The 20,458-nt window shown below is 39.8% G+C and overlaps 1 protein-coding gene across 4 annotated transcripts in view; it reads left to right on the forward strand.

The window, feature by feature from the left end:
- The window catches only part of kcnn1a (potassium intermediate/small conductance calcium-activated channel, subfamily N, member 1a), a 62,147-nt gene extending 43,009 nt beyond the window's left edge, over nucleotides 1-19,138 (forward strand). For 2 of the 4 annotated variants that reach the window (XM_085377208.1, XM_085377207.1), the window contains 6 exons: nucleotides 11,238-11,379; nucleotides 11,720-11,830; nucleotides 13,340-13,467; nucleotides 14,110-14,118; nucleotides 16,303-16,372; nucleotides 18,833-19,138. In XM_085377208.1, coding sequence (XP_085233334.1) covers nucleotides 11,238-11,379; nucleotides 11,720-11,830; nucleotides 13,340-13,467; nucleotides 14,110-14,118; nucleotides 16,303-16,372; nucleotides 18,833-19,138 — 766 coding nt within the window. The remainder of the gene's footprint in view (nucleotides 1-11,237; nucleotides 11,380-11,719; nucleotides 11,831-13,339; nucleotides 13,468-14,109; nucleotides 14,119-16,302; nucleotides 16,373-18,832) is intronic. The other 2 variants (XM_085377206.1, XM_085377209.1) reach the window with 1 other exon arrangement.
- Nucleotides 19,139-20,458: the final 1,320 nt, after the last annotated feature.

Below are 20,458 nucleotides of genomic sequence, written 5' to 3' on the forward strand. Positions count from 1 at the left end.
GAGAGATACGTGAGTGGCATAACGCAGTTAGAGGGTAAATGAGAGCATTGCTTTCCATTGCTACATGTGTTAACGGAGACATCTTTTAAAAACAAGAGTTTGGTTTCTGCGGCGTCTCTAGTTTTTGTTTGCCCACGTGAGCCGAATGTCATTCCCCTTCCTCCTTTCTTTTAGTAAACATTGAAACAGCATGCGAGTTTTCATGTTTACTTATCAATCCCATCATTTCAAGTGAAACCAAAGTTGAAAAAAAGAAGAGGCGCTTGTTTCCCAAAGTGCTGTATGTGACTTGTATCTGTTAAATGCGCCGTAACACTGTCACATTGACCACGCTGCGAAGTAAATCAAAGGGCAGTACGGTGTGAGATTGGACGAACACGGAGTCTACCTGGAAAATGCCTAGATGGGGGGAATGAAAGACACACAACCAGAGGGACTGAGAGAGGGTGGAGATGGGAGAAATGCTAATGTTACAGTAGATGGATTTAACACTGGCCCCCTTTCCCATCTTTCTTGTTACAGCCCATCCTCAGAGCTAACCTACCTCAACTAAGCTCCTTAACTAAGCTCTTTTGGCTTCTCCCTCACTACCAAAGACACCTCCCTCCCTCTCTCTCTTACTGCTGACTGATCCTTTGCAGATCTCCTACTGTACCCATCTAACGTGGCATGCTTTGCAGTTTCTCCTCATCTCTCCCCACTACTGATTCCTTGTCCCTTTGCCTTTCCTTATCCATAACAAGCAGGCCTAATCCAGCCCGAACTCAGTTACACACTTGCATGCATGCCTTGCCTGTCTCCCTGGTTTCTCACTCCTTTTTCTCTTTAGCTGTTATCTAATTCTCTTCCACTCCTGTTCTAACTTTGTTATCTGAAACAAAACGCTCTATTTCGGGGCAATGCGAGGCTGCTATTTCTCACCTCGCATACTCCATTCAGGGCCTGTAGGCTACGTAAAAGGCAAGAAAGTTTAGCTGACTTTCCCTTACAGCACAGCACCAGATTATCAGGCTCAAGATACAAACAGCGCCAGCCAAGACAGGTTGTCCGAATGTTTAACTGGAGAAATGCATACCAGAGCAACTTGAACTTTCTCACACCAACCACATGTTTACATGAAATATTCAAGCAGGCTTTGTAACTTTACAGTTTCCAGGCTGTGAGCTCAACCAAACTTATACAAAACCGAAATGTTGCCGTTCCTTTGAGTTTCTTACAGTAGGTTTACATTTATAGTCTGATGCTGCAATGTGGGCAATGTAAGGGAGCCTCTTTGATTCGACGTGGCATGTACTACTATATTCACAATGAAGTTAGATTCTTCATTGTTTCACTTGATGTGACAGCGTGCTCGCTCTGCAGGCCTAGTATTGATTGTAGCCTATCAGCGCATGTAAGCCCACAAGGTAAATTTGCATAATATGTGATAAGCACTGGGACAGGTAAAAGACTGACATGCAGTAACATAAAATTAAGTTAGTTCTCTGTTTTTCATCAGTTACTGTCTCTCTCTGCAGTCTTGATGCGATCATATGCATTCAGAAATGATTTTCCGAAAGACAAAGCAGCGGTGGATTTGCTTCTACCAGTTTACACATGGAGTTGTTATCCTGTCTAGGAGATCCTCCTGCTTGTTTCAGTCTACTCTTAGAAAGGGAAAAGTCTGATTTGGGGGAACGTCAGCTCCACTGACTCCTCCTATTAATGCCTCACTGGAAGAACAGACTCACTGCTGAGGCTTCTGCTCTGTGGTTCTCACGTGTGGTAAAACAAGTAGTTTAATAAGCAAAACTGAAAGGTTTCTTTACAGCTGCAAAAAAAGGGACAAAAATAAAATAATGACCTGATGATTAGGATTTGAAAACTTGAAAACTTCACAATCATTTGGTAGGTCTGTTTTTTTGTGTACACCTAAAAGAGTTAAAAGTGTAATGTTAAAGACAGTCTCTGTGTTGTGTGCAGAAGTAAACCACACATTGTGGAAGGCTGAGTGTACTGAGAAGATTTGAAACATGAAAGAAAATGTTTAGATGTACTGAGTTGGCAGTGGAGGTGGAGTGGTAGTGTTTCGGTGTTTCTGCGTGTCCCATGATGGTTTAATACCCAGAGTGTGCATCAGAGGATGAATGAGTTACTTCTTGGAAAAAAAATTTAACATTTACATGGAAATAGAGCTGGGCGATAGAACGATAACGATATGTATCGCGATATAACTTTTACTCGATAGAGAAATTAAGCTATCGCGATAGACCTCGCCGCTCTTGTCCTCTTAAAAAAAAAAAAAAAAAAAAAAAGGTCAGCCAATCCAAACTAAGTAGCGCAGAGCCGAACCAATCACAGCCGCAGCGTCACGTCGCGTGACTTGTTACGTACAGCACAAGTGCCAAGCCGCACGTGTGTTTGTTTGGGAAGCAGCCAGCTGGTAATGGAGGAAATGAGTGTGCCGACTAGAAAAATCAACCGAGCGTGACCAAAGAGAAAACAGATGATGGTTCCAACGCCGGAGAGATTGTCGAACGGAAGAGCCATAGAAGTTCCGTAGTTTGAAGGTATTTCGGCTATTTCAAGTCTGACAAAAAACAGAGTGGCGTGCACTGTAAATTGTGCCGAAAGCAAGTCTGGAAATACAATAAACTGGTGCATGCGTCACACTGCGCCACGTTATTGTTTCGGTGAAATGAATTTCTACAATACTGTTACTGTTAATTCTACTCTCTGCAGTGTTTAAATGCTTACATATACACACAGTTACTGTCCCTCCACTAGAGCTGGGCGATAGAACGATAACGATATGTATCGCGATATAACTTTTACTCGATAGAGAAATTAAGCTATCGCGATAGACCTCGCCGCTCTTGTCCTCAAAAAAAAAAAGGTCAGCCAATCCAAATTAAGTAGCGCGGAGCCGAACCAATCACAGCCGCAGCGTCACGTCGCGTGACTTGTTACCGTATAGCACAAGTGCCAAGCCGCACGTGTGTTTGTTTGGGAAGCAGCCAGCGGGTAATGGAGGAAATGAGTGTGCCGACTAGAAAAATCAACCGAGCGTGACCGAAGAGAAAACAGATGATGGTTCCAATGCCGGAGAGATTGTCGAACGGAAGAGCTAAAGAAGTTCCGTAGTGTGAAGGTATTTCGGCTATTTCAAGTCTGACAAAAAAACAGAGTAGCGTGCACTGTAAATTGTGCCGAAAGCAAGTCTGGAAATACAATAAACTGGTGCATGCGTCACACTGTGCGCCACGTTATTGTTTCGGTGAAATGAATTTCAACAATACTGTTACTGTTAATTCTACTCTCTGCAGTGTTTAAATGCTTACATATACACACAGTTACTGTCCCTCCACACACACGACTCGGTTCTGCTTCTATGCCCCAGCTTTGTTTACTTTTTCCCACCGAGGCTTCTAGACTTCTGATTGGCCAGCATTTCGGCACGGTTAGGAATCTAGCGCCACCTGCTGCTTTGGCATGTTCATAGCAGCGTTTTCCTTCATTTCTGCCTTTATGTGTGGACGGGATTATTTTTTAAAACGAAAACGGAAAATCTCAGTTTTCAAAAATACCCGTGTACGTGTGGACGTAGCCTCAGTCTCTGACTGGAAGCGCTAATTCGTCATTCGGCTTTTGTCAGACTAAAGTAACTGTTAAAACTGTTTGAAAAGCTCAGCTATACAACAAGGAGAGATTGAGAATTTCCTTTTAGTTCTCAGTTTATTTGATATTGACAAAAGTTAGTCAGTTTTGTCTGTTCTTCTGTAAAACAAACTAAGATTTATTTTTAGAATTAATATTTTGTTTCTAAGTGGAATTGACAATTTAGTAGTCTGTTTTGTTTGTTCTATTTTGAAACTTAAACGCTTTAGCGGCTGCCTTTTGTGTAGTTTGCAATATTTGCCTTTATTTATCTGAAAAAGTCTCATGTTCCTTAAGTACATCTACCCTGTTGGACTTATTATGGGGAATAAATATTTAAATAAAAACAAGCTGCTGATTATTTCACATTTTACTTGTGAGCAACGGCACATTTAAATCTTACAAATATAGTTATTTGGCTTATATCGTGATAGATATCGTTATCGCCTGAAATGAAAAAAAACATATCGTGATATGAAAAAATCTCATATCGCCCAGCTCTACCCTCCACACATACGACTCTGTTCTGCTTCTATGCCGCAGCTTTGTTTACTTTTTCCCACCGAGGCTTCTAGACTTCTGATTGGCCAACATTTCTGCACGGTTAGGAATCTAGCGCCACCTGCTGCTTTGGCATGTTCATAGCAGCGTTTTCCTTCATTTCTGCCTTTATGTGTGGACGGGATTATTTTTTAAAACGAAAACGGAAAATCTCCGTTTTCAAAAATACCCGTGTACGTGTGGACGTAGCCTCAGTCTCTGACTGGGAGCGCTAATTCGTCATTCGGCTTTTGTCAGACTAAAGTAACTGTTAAAACTGTTTGAAAAGCTAAGCTATACAACAAGGACAGATTGAGAATTTCCTTTTAGTTCTCAGTTTATTTGATATTGACAAAAGTTAGTCAGTTTTGTCTGTTCTTCTGTAAAACAAACTAAGATTTATTTTTAGAATTAATATTTTGTTTCTAAGTGGAATTGACAATTTAGTAGTCTGTTTCGTTTGTTCTATTTTGAAACTTAAACGCTTTAGCGGCTGCCTTTTGTGTAGTTTGCAATATTTGCCTTTATCTATCTGAAAAAGTCTCATGTTCCTTAAGTACATCTACCCTGTTGAACTTATTATGGGAAATAAATATTTAAATAAAAACAAGCTGCTGATTATTTCACATTTTACTTGTGAGCAACGGCACATTTAAATCTTACAAATATAGTTATTTGGCTTATATCGTGATAGATATCGTTATCGCCTGAAATGAAAAAAACATATCGTGATATGAAAAAATCTCATATCGCCCAGCTCTACATGGAAACTGTTTTGAAGTGCTTCTTAGCTTGAGCAAAACAACTATTGTTGGAGTTGAGAATGTAAAGTGTGTTACTGGGCTTGGAAGCTTACTGAGGAGCTTTTCTAGAGGTGTCTCTATCCTAATTCAGTGAAACATCTGTGATGGATTACTGTCAATCTGATAACCTTTGATGTAAGCACACACTCCAGCTCTGAAACATTAAGATTAAGGGTGTCACGAATGGAGTTTCTTGTCTGTAGATTAGGGAGGACAGTCCCAGCATAGCACAGAGAGACCTGACTTCATGAAAGGAAAGACTGACTGTAGTTCTCAGGTTAATTACGAAAGTTTGCAAGGGCGCACACACAACACTGTAAAGGGCTTAGGCCAGCTGACATTATTTACTTCATTATTCATAATTGAGTGACTTGCAGAAAATCTCTGCAGTTACAGCATACTGTTTGAAAGTTTTCTCACTGACCCTGTAAAAATAAATTTAAAAATGCAGATGTGCTAACACACTCTGAGCATTTCTGGAAGCAGAGGCCCAGAGAAAGCCTCGTTGAGGGGGGGATAAAACCTTGAGTCAGCAAATCCAAAGAGCTTTCAGTTAAAAATAAAACATTTTAGTTGGTTGACAGTAGTGCAGTAGATTTAGGTTAATTCTTCTTTAAAGTGTGTGCATTTTTGCACTGGCACTTTAAAATTCATTTTCTTCCCTGCAATATATATATAGAGGAAATCTAACAGGTACTTAATTTAAAGCTAATATCCAGTTTCTGCAACATGGCGAACCTCCATGTGGTTTATATTTCGTGCTAATTGACCGAAGCACAATTACATCAGATCTTGTGAGACCGCCACTCCTCTGTGTTTGATTTCCTGATGACAGGTCACTGTGACATTGAGCCCCTTGACTGCTCAAGTGTGTTTAAGAATTCATTTGACAGAGTTGGATTTGGGCACAAAGCCAAGAGGTGAAGATTGCTGCAGATTCGTCTGCATAATTTCATTTCATGTTTGAATTGCATGACATATACTTTCATATAAAAGCTTTCTTCATTGTACACATTACACAGAAAGCAGTTAGAGAACTTGGAAATCTATTTTGTTCCTAAGCTGTTTAAACATGGATATTATAAAATACATGTACACAGCCACCCCAGTGTAAGAGGTGATATGCATGAAGGAGCCCTACAAGGGTACAACACTGTTGCCGTCCAGGTAATCACCTGCCTCTCCACAACATGGAAGCTCCTCTCAGATACTGCAGCAGGCAAAATGTATAGTCAATACATGAGCACACTTCATAGTAGCTTTGGAAATAACACCAATGGGTCAAAGCATCACCAGGACTCCAAGACCAGGCAGAGCAACCTGAGAACCACCTGGATGCCCCACATATGGACACAGATTCCAAGCACACCAGATGTCTCTGTTCAGAAGAGTACCGACCTAGTAACAGCTAAGATACTGCATAGGACCCTCAAACTCCCAGACCTGAGGACCCAAGCTTGAGGACCGCAAACATCACCCACCAGGTGGTGAGAGGGAGATGTATATAATGTGTGTATATGACCACAGGCCATAAAAACAAGAAAACACAAATAAAGATTTAGAAACTTTCAAAAAATTGTTTCACATTGAAAAATATTATTATTCATTAGGCAAATAACAAACTTTAATGAATTAATATTTCTATAAATTTGAGCTGTTACACTGAAATTCTTTAAGAAGGAATTAATCAAATCAAATAAAAATTTCTGTTCAGGAATCCAAGTAGATCACTGTAATTTGGCATCTTAACAACTATTTTTTATTTTTATTTTTTTAACCAGTACATTTGAAAATCTAGGTTAACAACAATAACACCAACATTAAAATATTTCAGTTAAAGAGCTTGTGCATACTGGTGGATTAACCATTACTGAAACATAAAAACAATTTTGGTAATTACCAATACAGTTAATTTAGGGCATAAACTTTACAGTGGGTTGAGTCTAAACTGCATAATAATAAAACCTTCAGAATTTTTAAGTTTTACATATTTTTAACTAAAACGTGTTCCATGTTCATCACATTAGATTGATAGCATGCTAACATTTTGTTAATTAACCATAATTAATTCTTTCACACATTTAATCCATAACTAAATTTTACCTAATCGTGCCATTAGAGAAAACTGAAAATCTGGTCTTGTAAAGTTTCAAAAATCACAAATCAATCTCACGTTGGTGCCACAGGAAGAATCTGGGATTTTAAAAACTCTGTACTGTATTGCTTTGAACTGTGAAAACTCGCACCATATTTAAAGTGGACTTATTATTCTGATATTATCATACCCAACTCCATATTTTAATTCTTGGACTCTGCTTGAGTAGCTTTGCATAAATCAGTTCAAAATAATCCATATATAGCTTACACCGGGACTCGGTTCAGCCCTCTGTCTGAAAGAAGCAGTTTTAGCTCCTCTCCTTCAGAAGAACATTATCCAAAGGCCATCCTCCCTTCTGGTTGAGTGTTTGAACACCAAGTGGGTGGGAATACTGTGCTCACAGCCAGAGCTGCTCAACTGAGATGACCATACACCTCCTTTCTCTCTCTCTGACTTGTACTTTTAGTTCATAAAGAACTAAGAGCAGAAGAGCTCTTGGTAAACTGAGCCTAAAGGTACAAGAAATCCCAACGATTCAAAAGCCTGAGCTTTTGTCTCGTACATGGCAATTTAAAAAAAAATTCAGCCATGTTAAATTTGTAATGTGATCCATTTTTCTAACACTATAAATATGATAAAGCATGTAAAAATACAATATGTCCCCTTTCAATTTCAGCAATTAGCAAATGTACAGATTTTTTTTAGTTTGCTGTGCTGCTTTGCTTGCTTTCTTTTCTGTATTGCTGTGCTGTAAAAACACTGCTAGGTTTGCAGTTTTTCAAAGAAGCTGTCATTACTTTGAGTTTAATCTGCTCATGTTTATTGCAACTAAAACCCCTCCCCCCGCGGAGCATCCCGATGTATTTGTTTAAAAGTCATCACAGCAGTGTTCAGATTAAATTTTTGGCATTCTGACTTCTTTTTTTTTCCATTTATTTTGCCTCGATTGAACATCTGGACAAAAGTGGTGATGTGGTGTTACTATATGAAGGTGATGACTTCAGAATGTAAAGCACGAGCTTTTCAGTGTGAACAAAGTGCTTGGCTCTTTGCTTCGCTGTGCCGGCTGACTAAAGAAGGCAAGAAACAGAGGCAAGGTTGATGTTCTTCCTCTAGCATGTTTGAAATCTAAATATTGTTGTACTATCGGGTTTTGCAAGTGTTTTTTAATTCATTTGTGCATTTTAGGCGCACGAAGCACAGTAGTAACTTTTATGTGTGTGATACCTTAAAAAGCGCCCTTGTTCTGAAGGAAACATCTGTTAAAATATTTCGCGTATGTGAAGGAATCCAGTTCGAAAGGAAAACCTGAGTGTATGTGTGTGTGTGCATGTTGGCAAGGTTAAGTGCGCCTCATTCACATGTGATCCATTCTTGCTACTTTATTTATAGAGAGGCTGTGTTGTCAGCCTCTGTCAAACATCTACAGACAACAGCAGCTGAAAAATGAAGTGATTCCATTCGTGCACATAAACAGAGAGCATAGCCATGTTGGGAGGGAAAAGGCTGATTAGACTACACCGATGGTGATTTGAACAGGCCGATATAGTCATTCACAAGCAATTGTTTATCTCGTTGCTGGTCAGCTTAGTTAAAACACTGCGACTTGAGACGTTGCCTTATCGGTCTTGTGTTGTGGTCATCACACTGTCTCGCAGAACGAAGGCCTCGGTGCTCTTTTGGATGTAAATGGATGTTGTTGCATTTGATGCTGGATAAATAATGTAATCTGTAAAACGTTTGGGTAATTGATCCAAGAATAATGCATTTGCTGTTAGTGTCTGTCAGGGAGAATTTAACCAGGGGGGATTACAACTATCTGCTCTGGACATTATATATGTCCTGTCCTGGAATAAGTTGAAAGTGGTGCCAGCTCTTCTCCATGCTATTCCAAAACTTGACACAGTATATTGAGAGCCTTAAAACGCTATTGATTTGCTCCCATTTCAGCCTCTGTCTCTGCTCCAGTACTGCTGTCTTCTGCTCTTTTTCAGAGAGCTGAAATATGTGCAATGAAATGTCCACCAACAGAAAAACAGGCGATAAAAGAGAAAGCAACAATGCCTCTTTGCATTGTTGCCAAGCATATTTATAGGTCATATTTACAACAGAGGCGACCATATTGTACTGCAATAAACTGTTCACTGTGCTGAAAGGTGCAGCACATTCCTGCCTGCCTTGGAGACGTGACTCATTCTCTGCATGCCTTGATGACAAAATGAATGAAATTAACATACTAGTCACTAACATTGTAGTCACTTGCAATTACAATATTTAGCCAGCTGATCAAGTTTATCCCCATGGCAGTTATCAAAGGGCAGCTGGTGAAGTGTTGGGATGCAGGTAAAAGAGACAGGGGTGTCAAATTCAATGAGCTTCTTCCTTTGTTACTCAACCAGTCCTCACCCCACTGTTTACAAATGAACAGTACCAAGAAGACGTAACGGTCCCCTTTCACATGGTAATACTTCAGGATTTGTCATAGGTGGTGTTAATCTCTAAATGGACCCTAGGTTTTTCTGTTGCTCCCCTGCTCTCAATATACTGGCTTTGAAGCATGCAGATGCAGACATGTTTTTTATTCCTGCATGGTATTGTACAGACTGCTTCTCTGCATGTTATTGAAAAAGCTTGAATCCCATAGACCACACACTTTTTTGACATTCTGTGGGACAAAAACGCTCAGCTATTTTTCCCCCGGACTTTGAGCATGAATAGAAAAACTTGAGAGTGGGAGTTTTAAGAAATGTGGAAGGCATGATTAGTTCATTTATGGTGTTTGGTAACAATGAACTGTCTTGGAGGAGAAAGAGGAAACGGTTTTTCTATGAAACTGTGAATCTTTTTTTTTCCCTCCTGGTGTAGAGAAAAACTTCATAGACTGAACCCCAGCTGTTCTGATATGTACTTGTGTGCTAATTAGAGATGATTGTGCTGGTCATTCTGAGTTCATAGGCTTGGACGCTGCTGGATATTTCAAACTCATCGGAAATTCATGATTGGCCCAGTTAGAACTCCCTTTACAAAATCCTTAACCAAATCCCAAGAAATTAGACTCAGAGTCTAGATTGCCTTGTCATAAGGATGTTAGCGTGATGTTGTCTGAAAGTGCTTAATGAATATTTGATTTTGACTTCAAAATTAAATCTTATCTGATCTCCTCCTAGACAGCCCATTGGGAATAATCAGGCGAGTTGAATGAGGGTGGGTGAATGAGGCAGATTTGCCTCCGTGATTGACTTTTGCTTTGCTGTGGAAGGTATGGCAATGTCATCCTCAATCCAGCTTTGTGTGCGTTGTGTTTTTTGTTACACAAGTGTCTTTACGTATGCACTATGGGCCTTTTGGTCCGACATTTTCAAGCATGGCTGTCAGTTTGAACTGATGATTTGCATTACCAAAACTTCTGTCGGGGCAACTCTGAGAAGGAAGGAAGATTTTTATTAAACGTTGACCAATAATCCGACTATTAGTTTGATTTAAAGAAGAAGCGTATGCATTTTTGGATGCACTGATGTACCTTCTGGTGCAATACTGAAAATAACTTAAAGCCATGGCACTATATCCAGTCACGCTGAGCAACATGGCCTCTCTCTTTGTCATTTAAAACTTGCTTACTATACTTAGTATAATTTCTTTCCATTTTAAATCAAGATGATGTCATTTGGCCTCAGACTCTTTTTTTCTTTTTAAATTTCCCATCATTCATCTCATCAAGTGCCTCATTTTCAAACTGACAGATGGTGAACATCATGGTTTCAGTTTCAAATCAGTTATTTCTATTAGAAAGTGATTTTTTTCCCCTGCCTTCGCATTATTCTGAGCGTCCTTCCCATTAAAAATATGGCTCTGCATTAAAAACTGTCTTAAAGATGAAGGAAAACAGAAAGGAATTCTACTGTTTTTTGCACATGTACTGAGTAGACCTTTTCTTTGTTGTTTCTCACTAAAATCTGCTGCATTTTTTTTAGAACTGGCTTTATAAAACAGGTGTCTCACCTTCCAACATGATTTCTTCCTACTCCTCGATCCTCACCACCTCCACCACCTCCGCTCACAACCCGTTTGGTTCACACAGCACCATGTCATTCTTCAGCATGCTCACATTCACGAAACTGAGTTCCAGCTTTCCTGACTTCTGCATATCTCCATTGCCTTAGGTATCATGACAAACAGGAAGTGACCAGTAACTTCCTGGGAGCCATGTGGCTCATCTCGATTACCTTCCTCTCCATTGGCTACGGAGACATGGTACCACACACCTACTGTGGGAAAGGCGTGTGTCTGCTTACAGGGATCATGGTAGGTTCATCATGTCTTCAGTTACATAAATATATAACAGAACACACAAGACAACTATGATCAGATAGAACGAAACCTCAAGCTCAAAGTATTATCATGCAACCTGATCGTCAGATTTCAACTTGATTCCTCAACATATATTTGTTTCTCGCTTCCTCTGTTTGTTTGTTTTTAACCTACCAGAACATGTATTTAATTCTTCTTCTGTAGAGCTCACACACTGGTCATTTATTTGAAAGAACCTGAAATGTACTATGTATATATGGAGATCTATGTAACACCAGCCAAACACAATGTAGTGTCCATATAAGAAAGAACAGTTGCTGTTTTTGTGCAACAGGGAGCTGGTTGCACTGCGTTGGTAGTTGCAGTGGTAGCCAGGAAGCTGGAGCTAACCAAGGCTGAGAAGCATGTCCACAACTTCATGATGGACACACAACTCTGCAAACGAGTGAGTCACAGTAAACTGTAATAGTAAACTCTTATAATATGCATTTTGTGTTTGTAACAGTGATGAGAATGTTTTGGTTTATAACTCTTTCGAGCATTCTCAGCTCAAAAAATGTGTGACAATTTGCTTCTTCCAGTCTGTTAATTTGACTGGGATTGTAGAATAAACAATACACTTACCAGCCACTTTATTGGGTACACCTCTTCAACTGCTTGTTAATGCAAACGTCTAACCAGCCAGTCACATGACAGGAAATCAGTGCATTTAAATATGCAGACATGGGCAAAACAACATGCTGAAGAAACCTATGTGTGTTTTCTGCCGACTATTGGTTTTAATCGTTTGTAACTATTAAACCCTGACTCTCTCTCCCTTCGTCCTCTTTCTGCTCTTTTCTCTTTCCCCTCACCCCCCACAAGTTGTGGCAGATGGCTGCCACTCCCTGAGCCTGATTCTGTCAGAGGTTTTTTCCTGTTAAAAGGGAGTTTTTCCTTCCAACTGTTGACAGGGGGTTGTTTGGGATAGCTTTCTAATATTTTAAGGTCTTTCCCTTACATTATAAGAAACTTTGAGGCAATTTTTGTCGGGAATTGGCTTTATATAAATAAAATTAAACTGAAATGTATGCAGAAGAGCTCCTCTGAATGCACAATATGCCATACCTTGAAGCGGATGGGCTATAGCAGCAGAGAATCCGGCCGGGTGCGACAATGGACTAACCAAAACTTGACAACAGAAGATTGGAAAAACATTGCCTGGTCTGATGAGTCTCAGTTTCTGCTGCAACATTCAGATGGTAGGGTCAGAATATGGCATAAACACCATGAACGCACGGATCCATTCAAGCAGACTGAACACTCTCACGTAGTTTGTAGTGATGCATTTTGGTTCTCTTGGACTTTACTCTGTGTAAACAAACCAAACCACGGGGAAAGCTACAAGCTTACAAATTCATAAACTGATTTGGACCAGAGTAAATGAACTATAGGTGCTTAAACGCACTTAGTACCAGCTGAACGCCCTTTAAACACCACCTGTCCAACCCTTAACACCACAGTGTACCCAGCTTCCAATGGCAGCTTCCAACAGGATAAAGCCCCATGTCGCAAAGCTCAGATCGTTTCTTGAAATGACAAGAAGTTTCAGTCCAACAGGGCAACTTTGTGATGTGGTTGAATGGGAGATTTATGTCATGGATGTGCAGCTGATAAATCTACAGTAACTGTGTGATGTCATGAGGAATTGGCTCTCACAAATCCAAAACCAGTATTAGCTAGGTGCAACTAATGAAATGGCTGGTGAGTGTGTGTATGGAGTCAAATACAATGAGTTTTTGGCACATGTAATTCTAACTTAACCTTTTTTATTGTTTTATTTTTCTGTGTGTAACCACTTTTTGAAATTATTGTTAATCATAATAATACACACAGATGGGTGCTTCAGTCTGTAATCGGTCAGAGCAGTTCAAACTACTCTATGTTATATAAGTTTCTCGCCCTTGTTTCATAGGTAAAGAACACAGCTGCCAATGTACTCAGGGAAACATGGCTCATTTACAAACACACAAAATTGGTCAAGAAGATAGATCACGCCAAGGTGCGGAAACACCAGCGCAAGTTTCTCCAAGCCATTCACCAGTAAGTTCACTGCACCTTGTGTGTTTTGCATAATCTAATCTAAATATGACAGAGACGTTCACCACAAACTACCAAGGAGACTTTCAGCATGGCCTAAAACCAGAACTAATGATGCTCAATCTTTAATGCTACTTGTGGTTAACATATTTAGGCTGTATTATCATTTGAACTGTTAATCTGAGATAATGTAATTCTTACTGATTAGCTGTAAAAGAAAATAGTCCCTTTGGGTTCATTCCTTAATGTTATTTGTTGTTAGGCAGCGTTATCAGCTATAATACCACATAGTTGTGTATATCTGATAGTATCAACAATGCTGTTTTCCCACAATGTCCTCTCCTTGAAGACCATTTCCTTTGATTGTCATACACATATGTAAGCTCTCACAGATGGACACATACAGAGCGTGCGCGCGCACACACGTACACTCACGCACACACACACATACACACATACGCACAAACACTCTGCAATCTAGTGTAATGGTCCTTCCTGTTCCCCTCCCTTGCCCCCCTCTCCCCGCGACCCTCTTTTTACCCTGTGCTTACAGTGAGAAGTGTAATGGTTTTCGCTCGTTTCGTGAATGTTGTGGGGTTAAAAATCTGTACTGTGTTCTGTCTTTGTTTTGCTCTATCACCGCAGAGCTCAGAAGTAAGTTGAGTCTTCTATGTATCCTCTTCCTACTGTTTCTTCAACATCCTGCTCCTCCTCTCTCCATGTCTGCGTTCGACATGCATGTAAAAAAAAAAAAAAGTTTACTTGTTGCTAAAAAAAAGAAGAAGAAGAAAAAAAGGATGGATGCTGAATTGCTGTTTTCGGTTGTGTGTTTTTTTTTTTCTTTACTTCAGTGTTCCATTTACTTCCCTCTCCCTCCCATTTCCCCCCTGACTTGAATGAACGAAAAGCATCCACATTGTCGATAGTGGAGGGCTGTCTGGAGAGAACGTGTGAAAGAAAAAGCATCTTGCGCAGAATGAGCTTGGAGCTTTGTTGGCTTGGCCAGCAGTTCATAATCATTGATGATGTAGTGTATATTGTTGCCCATGATTAATATAGCTGCTCTGGGGCTATATTAACCTGCATCAACAGAACTCATCCTACACTCCTGAAGGTTTTGTGATGACATAAATAAGCACAGTGTTCTATCCTGTAGTTCTAATGTGGATCAAATGCTTGCTGTTGATTTAGTCTTGATTTATGCTGTTTTTTCCCTTTCTAATATGAGATCAAACAACAAGGCCTTGTACATGACATCAATAGGATGGCACAAAAGGCACAACGCAACATGTACATTGGGGTTTTGTAGAACAAAATTGTACTCAAAATGTGTTACGCTAATAAGTAGAGCTTTTACCTCAAATAGTCCCAATTCTTCGACAGCCATAAGGGATGACAAAGCCGGGCAAACAGACACATACGAGCTGGAGCAGTTTCCCACAGAGATAGAGCCGTAAGCGAGCAGTCTCACTCTGCTCTGATATACTGATTTGCACATGAATAAATGCCCTTGAATGTCATCCTGTCTCATAATTTGCCGAACAGGGAAATTCTTCCCCTCGCACATTCAGATGATGGCTGTGTGATGCCACTGCTAACAATGGCATATTATGCACATCAGCGTTAACAGTTCTTACAGAGCCATAATGTATTTGATTAGAGATAAGGAGGCGCTTTGTTGAAGGCATCACAAAACATGTCCAATGTATCATCGTGCAGCATTTCATTTAAAATGTTTGAAATGTCGATGTTGCCGTATGTTCAGCAGTGTCATTAGGCAGTTTATTTCTGGCAAGTTTCATCCTTTATCTGTGGCATCCACACATACACTCATCAGCTCATGCACATATGCACTCTCTCTCTCACACACACACACACACACACACACACACACACACACACACACACACACACACACACACACACACACACACTCACAATATCCAGCACTGAAAACACCCAACTCGTTTCATTGTGCACAAAGTCAGTCATAGTCACTGCACGCTTACTGAATGACCAGTGTGTATATCTGAAGTCCTACCACTGAGCTGTGTGTAGCACTGACAAAGGGCATGCCATCTTTTTCCTTTTTTCAATGTCTTAGTTTTGGAAAGAGATGGGAATGTTTTGATTTCAAACAGGTTTTGGGATTTTCTTGTATGGAAGCATATTGCATTCTTGCTCACAGGGGCATTTTTAACTCCTAATAATACGTTTCTTTCACGTATTGAGCTCCTTTTCCCACTTTTTCAAAAACTGATTCTTTTTTTGGCTTGTAACAAGATCATCTCTCACTATTAGCATCATTTCTCATTACAACAAAAATACTTGCTGCCACCTGCTGCTTAAAGGACTGTAACGTTGTGAAAAAAAGATCTTGTTATAACAAAAAAGAGCTAGCTTAAACATGACAAACAGTCTATTTTTTTTTAAATGAGTGTAGTATGCTTCTGTAATTTTGCATGTTTTGGTTGGTATTGTATTGACCAAGACCAGGAATGCCTTTAATATATATTTATATGCATACACTTCCATATATGTGTATAAATATAAATACATAAAGAAAATATTTACAATGCATGTCTTACTTTCTTTTCAATGTCATCAGTGAAAGAAGTGTCCTGATAAAACATTTGTTGTTCCTCCTCCTCCTCCTTTCTTTTCTATTGGCCCTCTCTGCCCCTCAAAAACCTGTCTCTCTGTGCTCTACTCCTTCAAACTACCCTCCTTCCCCTTCTTCACTCTGCTCTCCTCTCTTCCTTGCTGTCATCTCTTTCCTTTTGTCCACATTCTCCTTCCCTGTTTTTCATGTTCACACCTCCTTGTGCGCCCACTCAGACTGCGCAGTGTTAAGATGGAGCAAAGGAAACTCAATGATCAGGCTAACACCTTGGTGGACCTGGCAAAGGTAAGTTTTCCAAGTTAAAAATCTAACTTAATCTTTTGAAGGTTTTGATATAATTTGTGCTGTGATGATTTTAACTTGCCGTTGCTATTCTGTCTTTATTTAAACTGACTGAATGTATATTCTTCTATTATATGGAGATATTCTTCTCAGGAAGGGCCTAAGCAGGCTCTTTCCAAGGACATAAACTACAGGGAACCCCAAGGTTTTGTCCTAGGATATTTTCAGTGTTCTCCCCGTGCACTTAAAAATTGTAGCGTCTTTAGCTTACCGCATAAAGCTGATAGGTGAGCCAATCCTGGGACTGCATCAAGTTGTACATTCTTTTTTTTTCTTTTTTTTGAATAGTCAGCAAAAAAACCCTAGGAAAATAGGGTTGTGCCATATCATATCATCCGCAAATACATAATAAAAAAGTACCATATCATTATTACTATATCCAAGGCCTGTGTTTACATTCCCCAGCACACAGAATAACGAGACAAGCCTGGCATGTCTGAGAGCAAGAGCGTGTATCATCCTCTGATGATGATTTGGTAACAAAAAGGAAGCTACTTCAACAACTAGCAGCAAAGCTCACTACTTTGCAAACTATGCAAGAAAACCTTTCAGACTAAAGGTGGAAACAACTAACTTTTTATATTACTTCAGGCAAAAACACATTGAGTACAACCAGGCTTCAGAGGAGGAGATAATAGCAACTTTTTATATGAGACCCAAATGTAAACAAATAACTTGAGCAAACATTGCTGGACTACTTGCTAATTCTACTGCATATGAAAGGAAGAGCAAATGGTGGATAGAAATTACTGATGTGATTATGTGGTTGAAAAGCAGGGTTTTAGGCAACTGGTTAAAATGCTTGGCCCAAGATGCAACATCCCAGGTAGACAATATGTGCAGCTCTTGAAGCGTTAGAAGGTTAAGATTGCTTTAGTTGTTCAGGCTTCAACATTTGAGAGGAGTGCTCTTTTTAATCTAGTACTTAATAGTTTTTGAGGGCTAATACAAATGTCAAACATTACGTCATTCAGTACAGGTCATCAGTTTCATTCTTAAATATAACTTTTAAAACTTTTACTGTTATGTTATCTATAGTTTGCGGGAGAAGATGAAAATACAATCAGTCAGAATCAATTCTAACTTTATTTCATGGACTATTTTCTCTGTTTTTTGGCAAATTAAGCTCCTATAGAAATCATTAAAGTGGTAAAGTTATTGTACACAATAAATAATATAATTGATATTTATTTCTTTTATTTATTAGGTCTCCATTGTTAACTCCTTTTCAAATTTCATGTTTGACATTATCATACCATTTTAAATTCTACATCTACGCATCACATCAAATCAAACGGCACCTGCACTGCCTTAAAAAGTGATCTTGGCCAAGCTAACTCTTTGGAGAATGAACCCTAATGCGAGACTACTCAGTTTGAAGAACCTGAACCTGATGACACACTGTAAACAGCATCTGTCCATAAGAGGCTGAATACAGAAATGCTTCAGTAGCTTCTGTCTGGCTGTACAGATGTCAGCTGAGGCACCAGAGCTGAGAGGGGGTTCAAAGGGAGGTGCATGGCTGCATTGACTTCATTTGATGTGGATGGCATTTGCACTCCAGTGTGTATTTTAAAAGGTTCCAAGGCCAATCGCTTTAATGTGTGTTTACTTGCGCCTTACTGTGCTCAATGGTCAGATCAATCTGCATACACCCTACAGTGGCTCAGCTTTATTTTTAAACCCCATAGAGATATAAACCTTTCACATCTGGATTTTAGATTTGATTTCTGAGGGGCACACATGCCTGGAGACCCTACATGAGTATTTTGTAATCTCTGCAGATGACTGTTAAATTGCAAATCTTATAAAATGCTCTGTGATGTTGAAGAATGCAATATGTTGTATATAATGTGTGATTAATTTTGCAATATCGAAAACTGCTTAGTTGAGATGCAATAATTACTTGCAGATGCCTCATGCTGAGCTGGCCAGAACTGCATGAACTGTTAAGCAATAAGTACCTAAATACTAGAGATGCTTTTCATTATATAAATGAGTTGTGTCAAGCAAACACATAAAGGATTAAAGACCTTCAGGAGCTATAAATGGATTGGAGAAGTTGGTTGTAAAATCTATGGGAAGATAAAATCTATGCTGACTTGCTGAAACTTTACAGCTCCCCTTCCTACTGCTTCCTTTAAATTATTTCCTCCTCTGCTGTAATATATTTACTGTAGTTGTCTACTCATGGAATTTATTATTACTGTTACATTAAGGTTTTTTTTTCCTTAATCACTATATGTGTCCTACTGTATATCATCTCTTAATTTTAGTTGTTGCAACAAGTTGTGAAACAGCTTCTTAATGTTTCTATCTTGCCTCTTCCTCCCTTGTCCCTCCTGTCTCTGTCCTCCTGTTCCTTCTTGTCCCAAAACACATTTACTTTCTCTCCTTCATTAGACCCAGAATGTGATGTATGACCTGGTGTCGGAGCTGCAGGAACGCAGTGAGGAGCTGGATAAGCGCATCGGCACATTGGAGGACAAGCTGGACTCAGTGACAGGCAGCCTGCAGGCACTGCCCTGCCTCATCTCGCAAGCCATAACCCAGCAGCAGCAGGACTTCCTGGACGGCTTTGTTCACCGCTTTCGACCCGCTTCGCTAGCCTCTGAGCGTTCCGAACGCTCCGAGCGATCCTGGACTTCCACTGCCCGTAGGCGGCGCTCTCCCTCCACAGCACCACACACCTCCTCTGATAGCGGATAACCTTGACAAATCTTCTGTAATCACCTTTGAGCCCTACCTTTCCCAAACCAACGTGTCGCCTCATTCTGTCCCATCCAATTCTGTCTCATATCTGCTGGCAAGTCCATGTCTGGACTAATAATGAACCCACATCTTGGTCCGTGACCTGATCCTTGTCCTTTCCCTCCCACTCATTCCTTCCTCTCCACCTAATGAAAAAAAAAAATCCAGAAAACCAGTTTCTCTGTGACTGAGCCTCTCAGCACAGGCCTGATTAGAGCTACTCGAAAAGAACAAAGAAAAGCAAGCAAAGACTTAAATCAAGAAAAAACAAATGCATCCAAAAAAGAAAAATAGAAAAAAAATTACAAACTGAGATAAAGTAGAGATATGGTTTATGTTTTAGCCATTGTATGGCTGTCCAAGTTAGCTTTTTTTGTAAAAGCCCTTGTATAGTTAAAAAGAAAAAGAAAAAGACTGAGTTCAGGGTTGCTGAGGTGAGAGCTGGCTATCACACCGGAGAGTCCTTAACAACAAGGGGGGAAGTTGGTCTGTGGAGCTGAGGGCCTTGGCTCACCTGCTGGCCCTCTGAGGCCATGGAGGACATCTGTCCACCCATCTGTCCGTCTACCTGTTTGTCCGGTGAGGAGAACAAGACAAACCATTGGACTTCCCTTTCAAATGACTAGTGTCATGGATTCTTTCCCATAGTTTAGGGTGAAAGCTTTAGGAGAGGCTACAAAAGCTCTGACTTCAGGTCAGTGATTGAAAATGCACTTAAAGGGGAGGAGAAACTGTTACACAAATAAATAGCAATGGGGATGCATATGGCATTACTACTGGGTAGGAAAAATGATCACTATTGCCAACTTCAAGGTATCAGCTTCCTTGTTCTTACCAAGGAAAAAAATGAGAGCGACTATCTTTTTTAGTTACATATTGACATGTGATTTTTCAGTGCCTGAATGTATAAATAGTAGAGGGTTATTTAATTACTAATTTCAGAGCTTTTTTACGATGTTAACAGTCTAAATACAACATTGCATTCCTTTTTCAGATACATTCCTCTCCAAAACTTTAAAGAAAATGTCTAACATGCATAACATTGCCTCCATTACACCGCAACTCTAAATGTTTTGAAAACCTGTTTTTCTATTTCTAACACAGCGACAAATGGAGAAGTACAGCGAGAAACCCGTGGCGAGACAGATTGAGAGCATATTTGTGTGTTTCAGAGAACAAGTTCACTTTAAGCTCAATGCTGCACACTCATACACAACAAATATGAAATATGTAGTAGTCTACCTTTCTCACTACCACTAATTAGAACTTCCTGTGGTC

The sequence above is a fragment of the Diplotaxodon limnothrissa genome, linkage group LG18, assembly GCF_057381915.1.
Source record: "Diplotaxodon limnothrissa isolate DT_005_m linkage group LG18, D_limnothrissa_male_GT1.1, whole genome shotgun sequence".
In the NCBI taxonomy this organism is placed as follows: Eukaryota; Metazoa; Chordata; class Actinopteri; order Cichliformes; family Cichlidae; genus Diplotaxodon; species Diplotaxodon limnothrissa.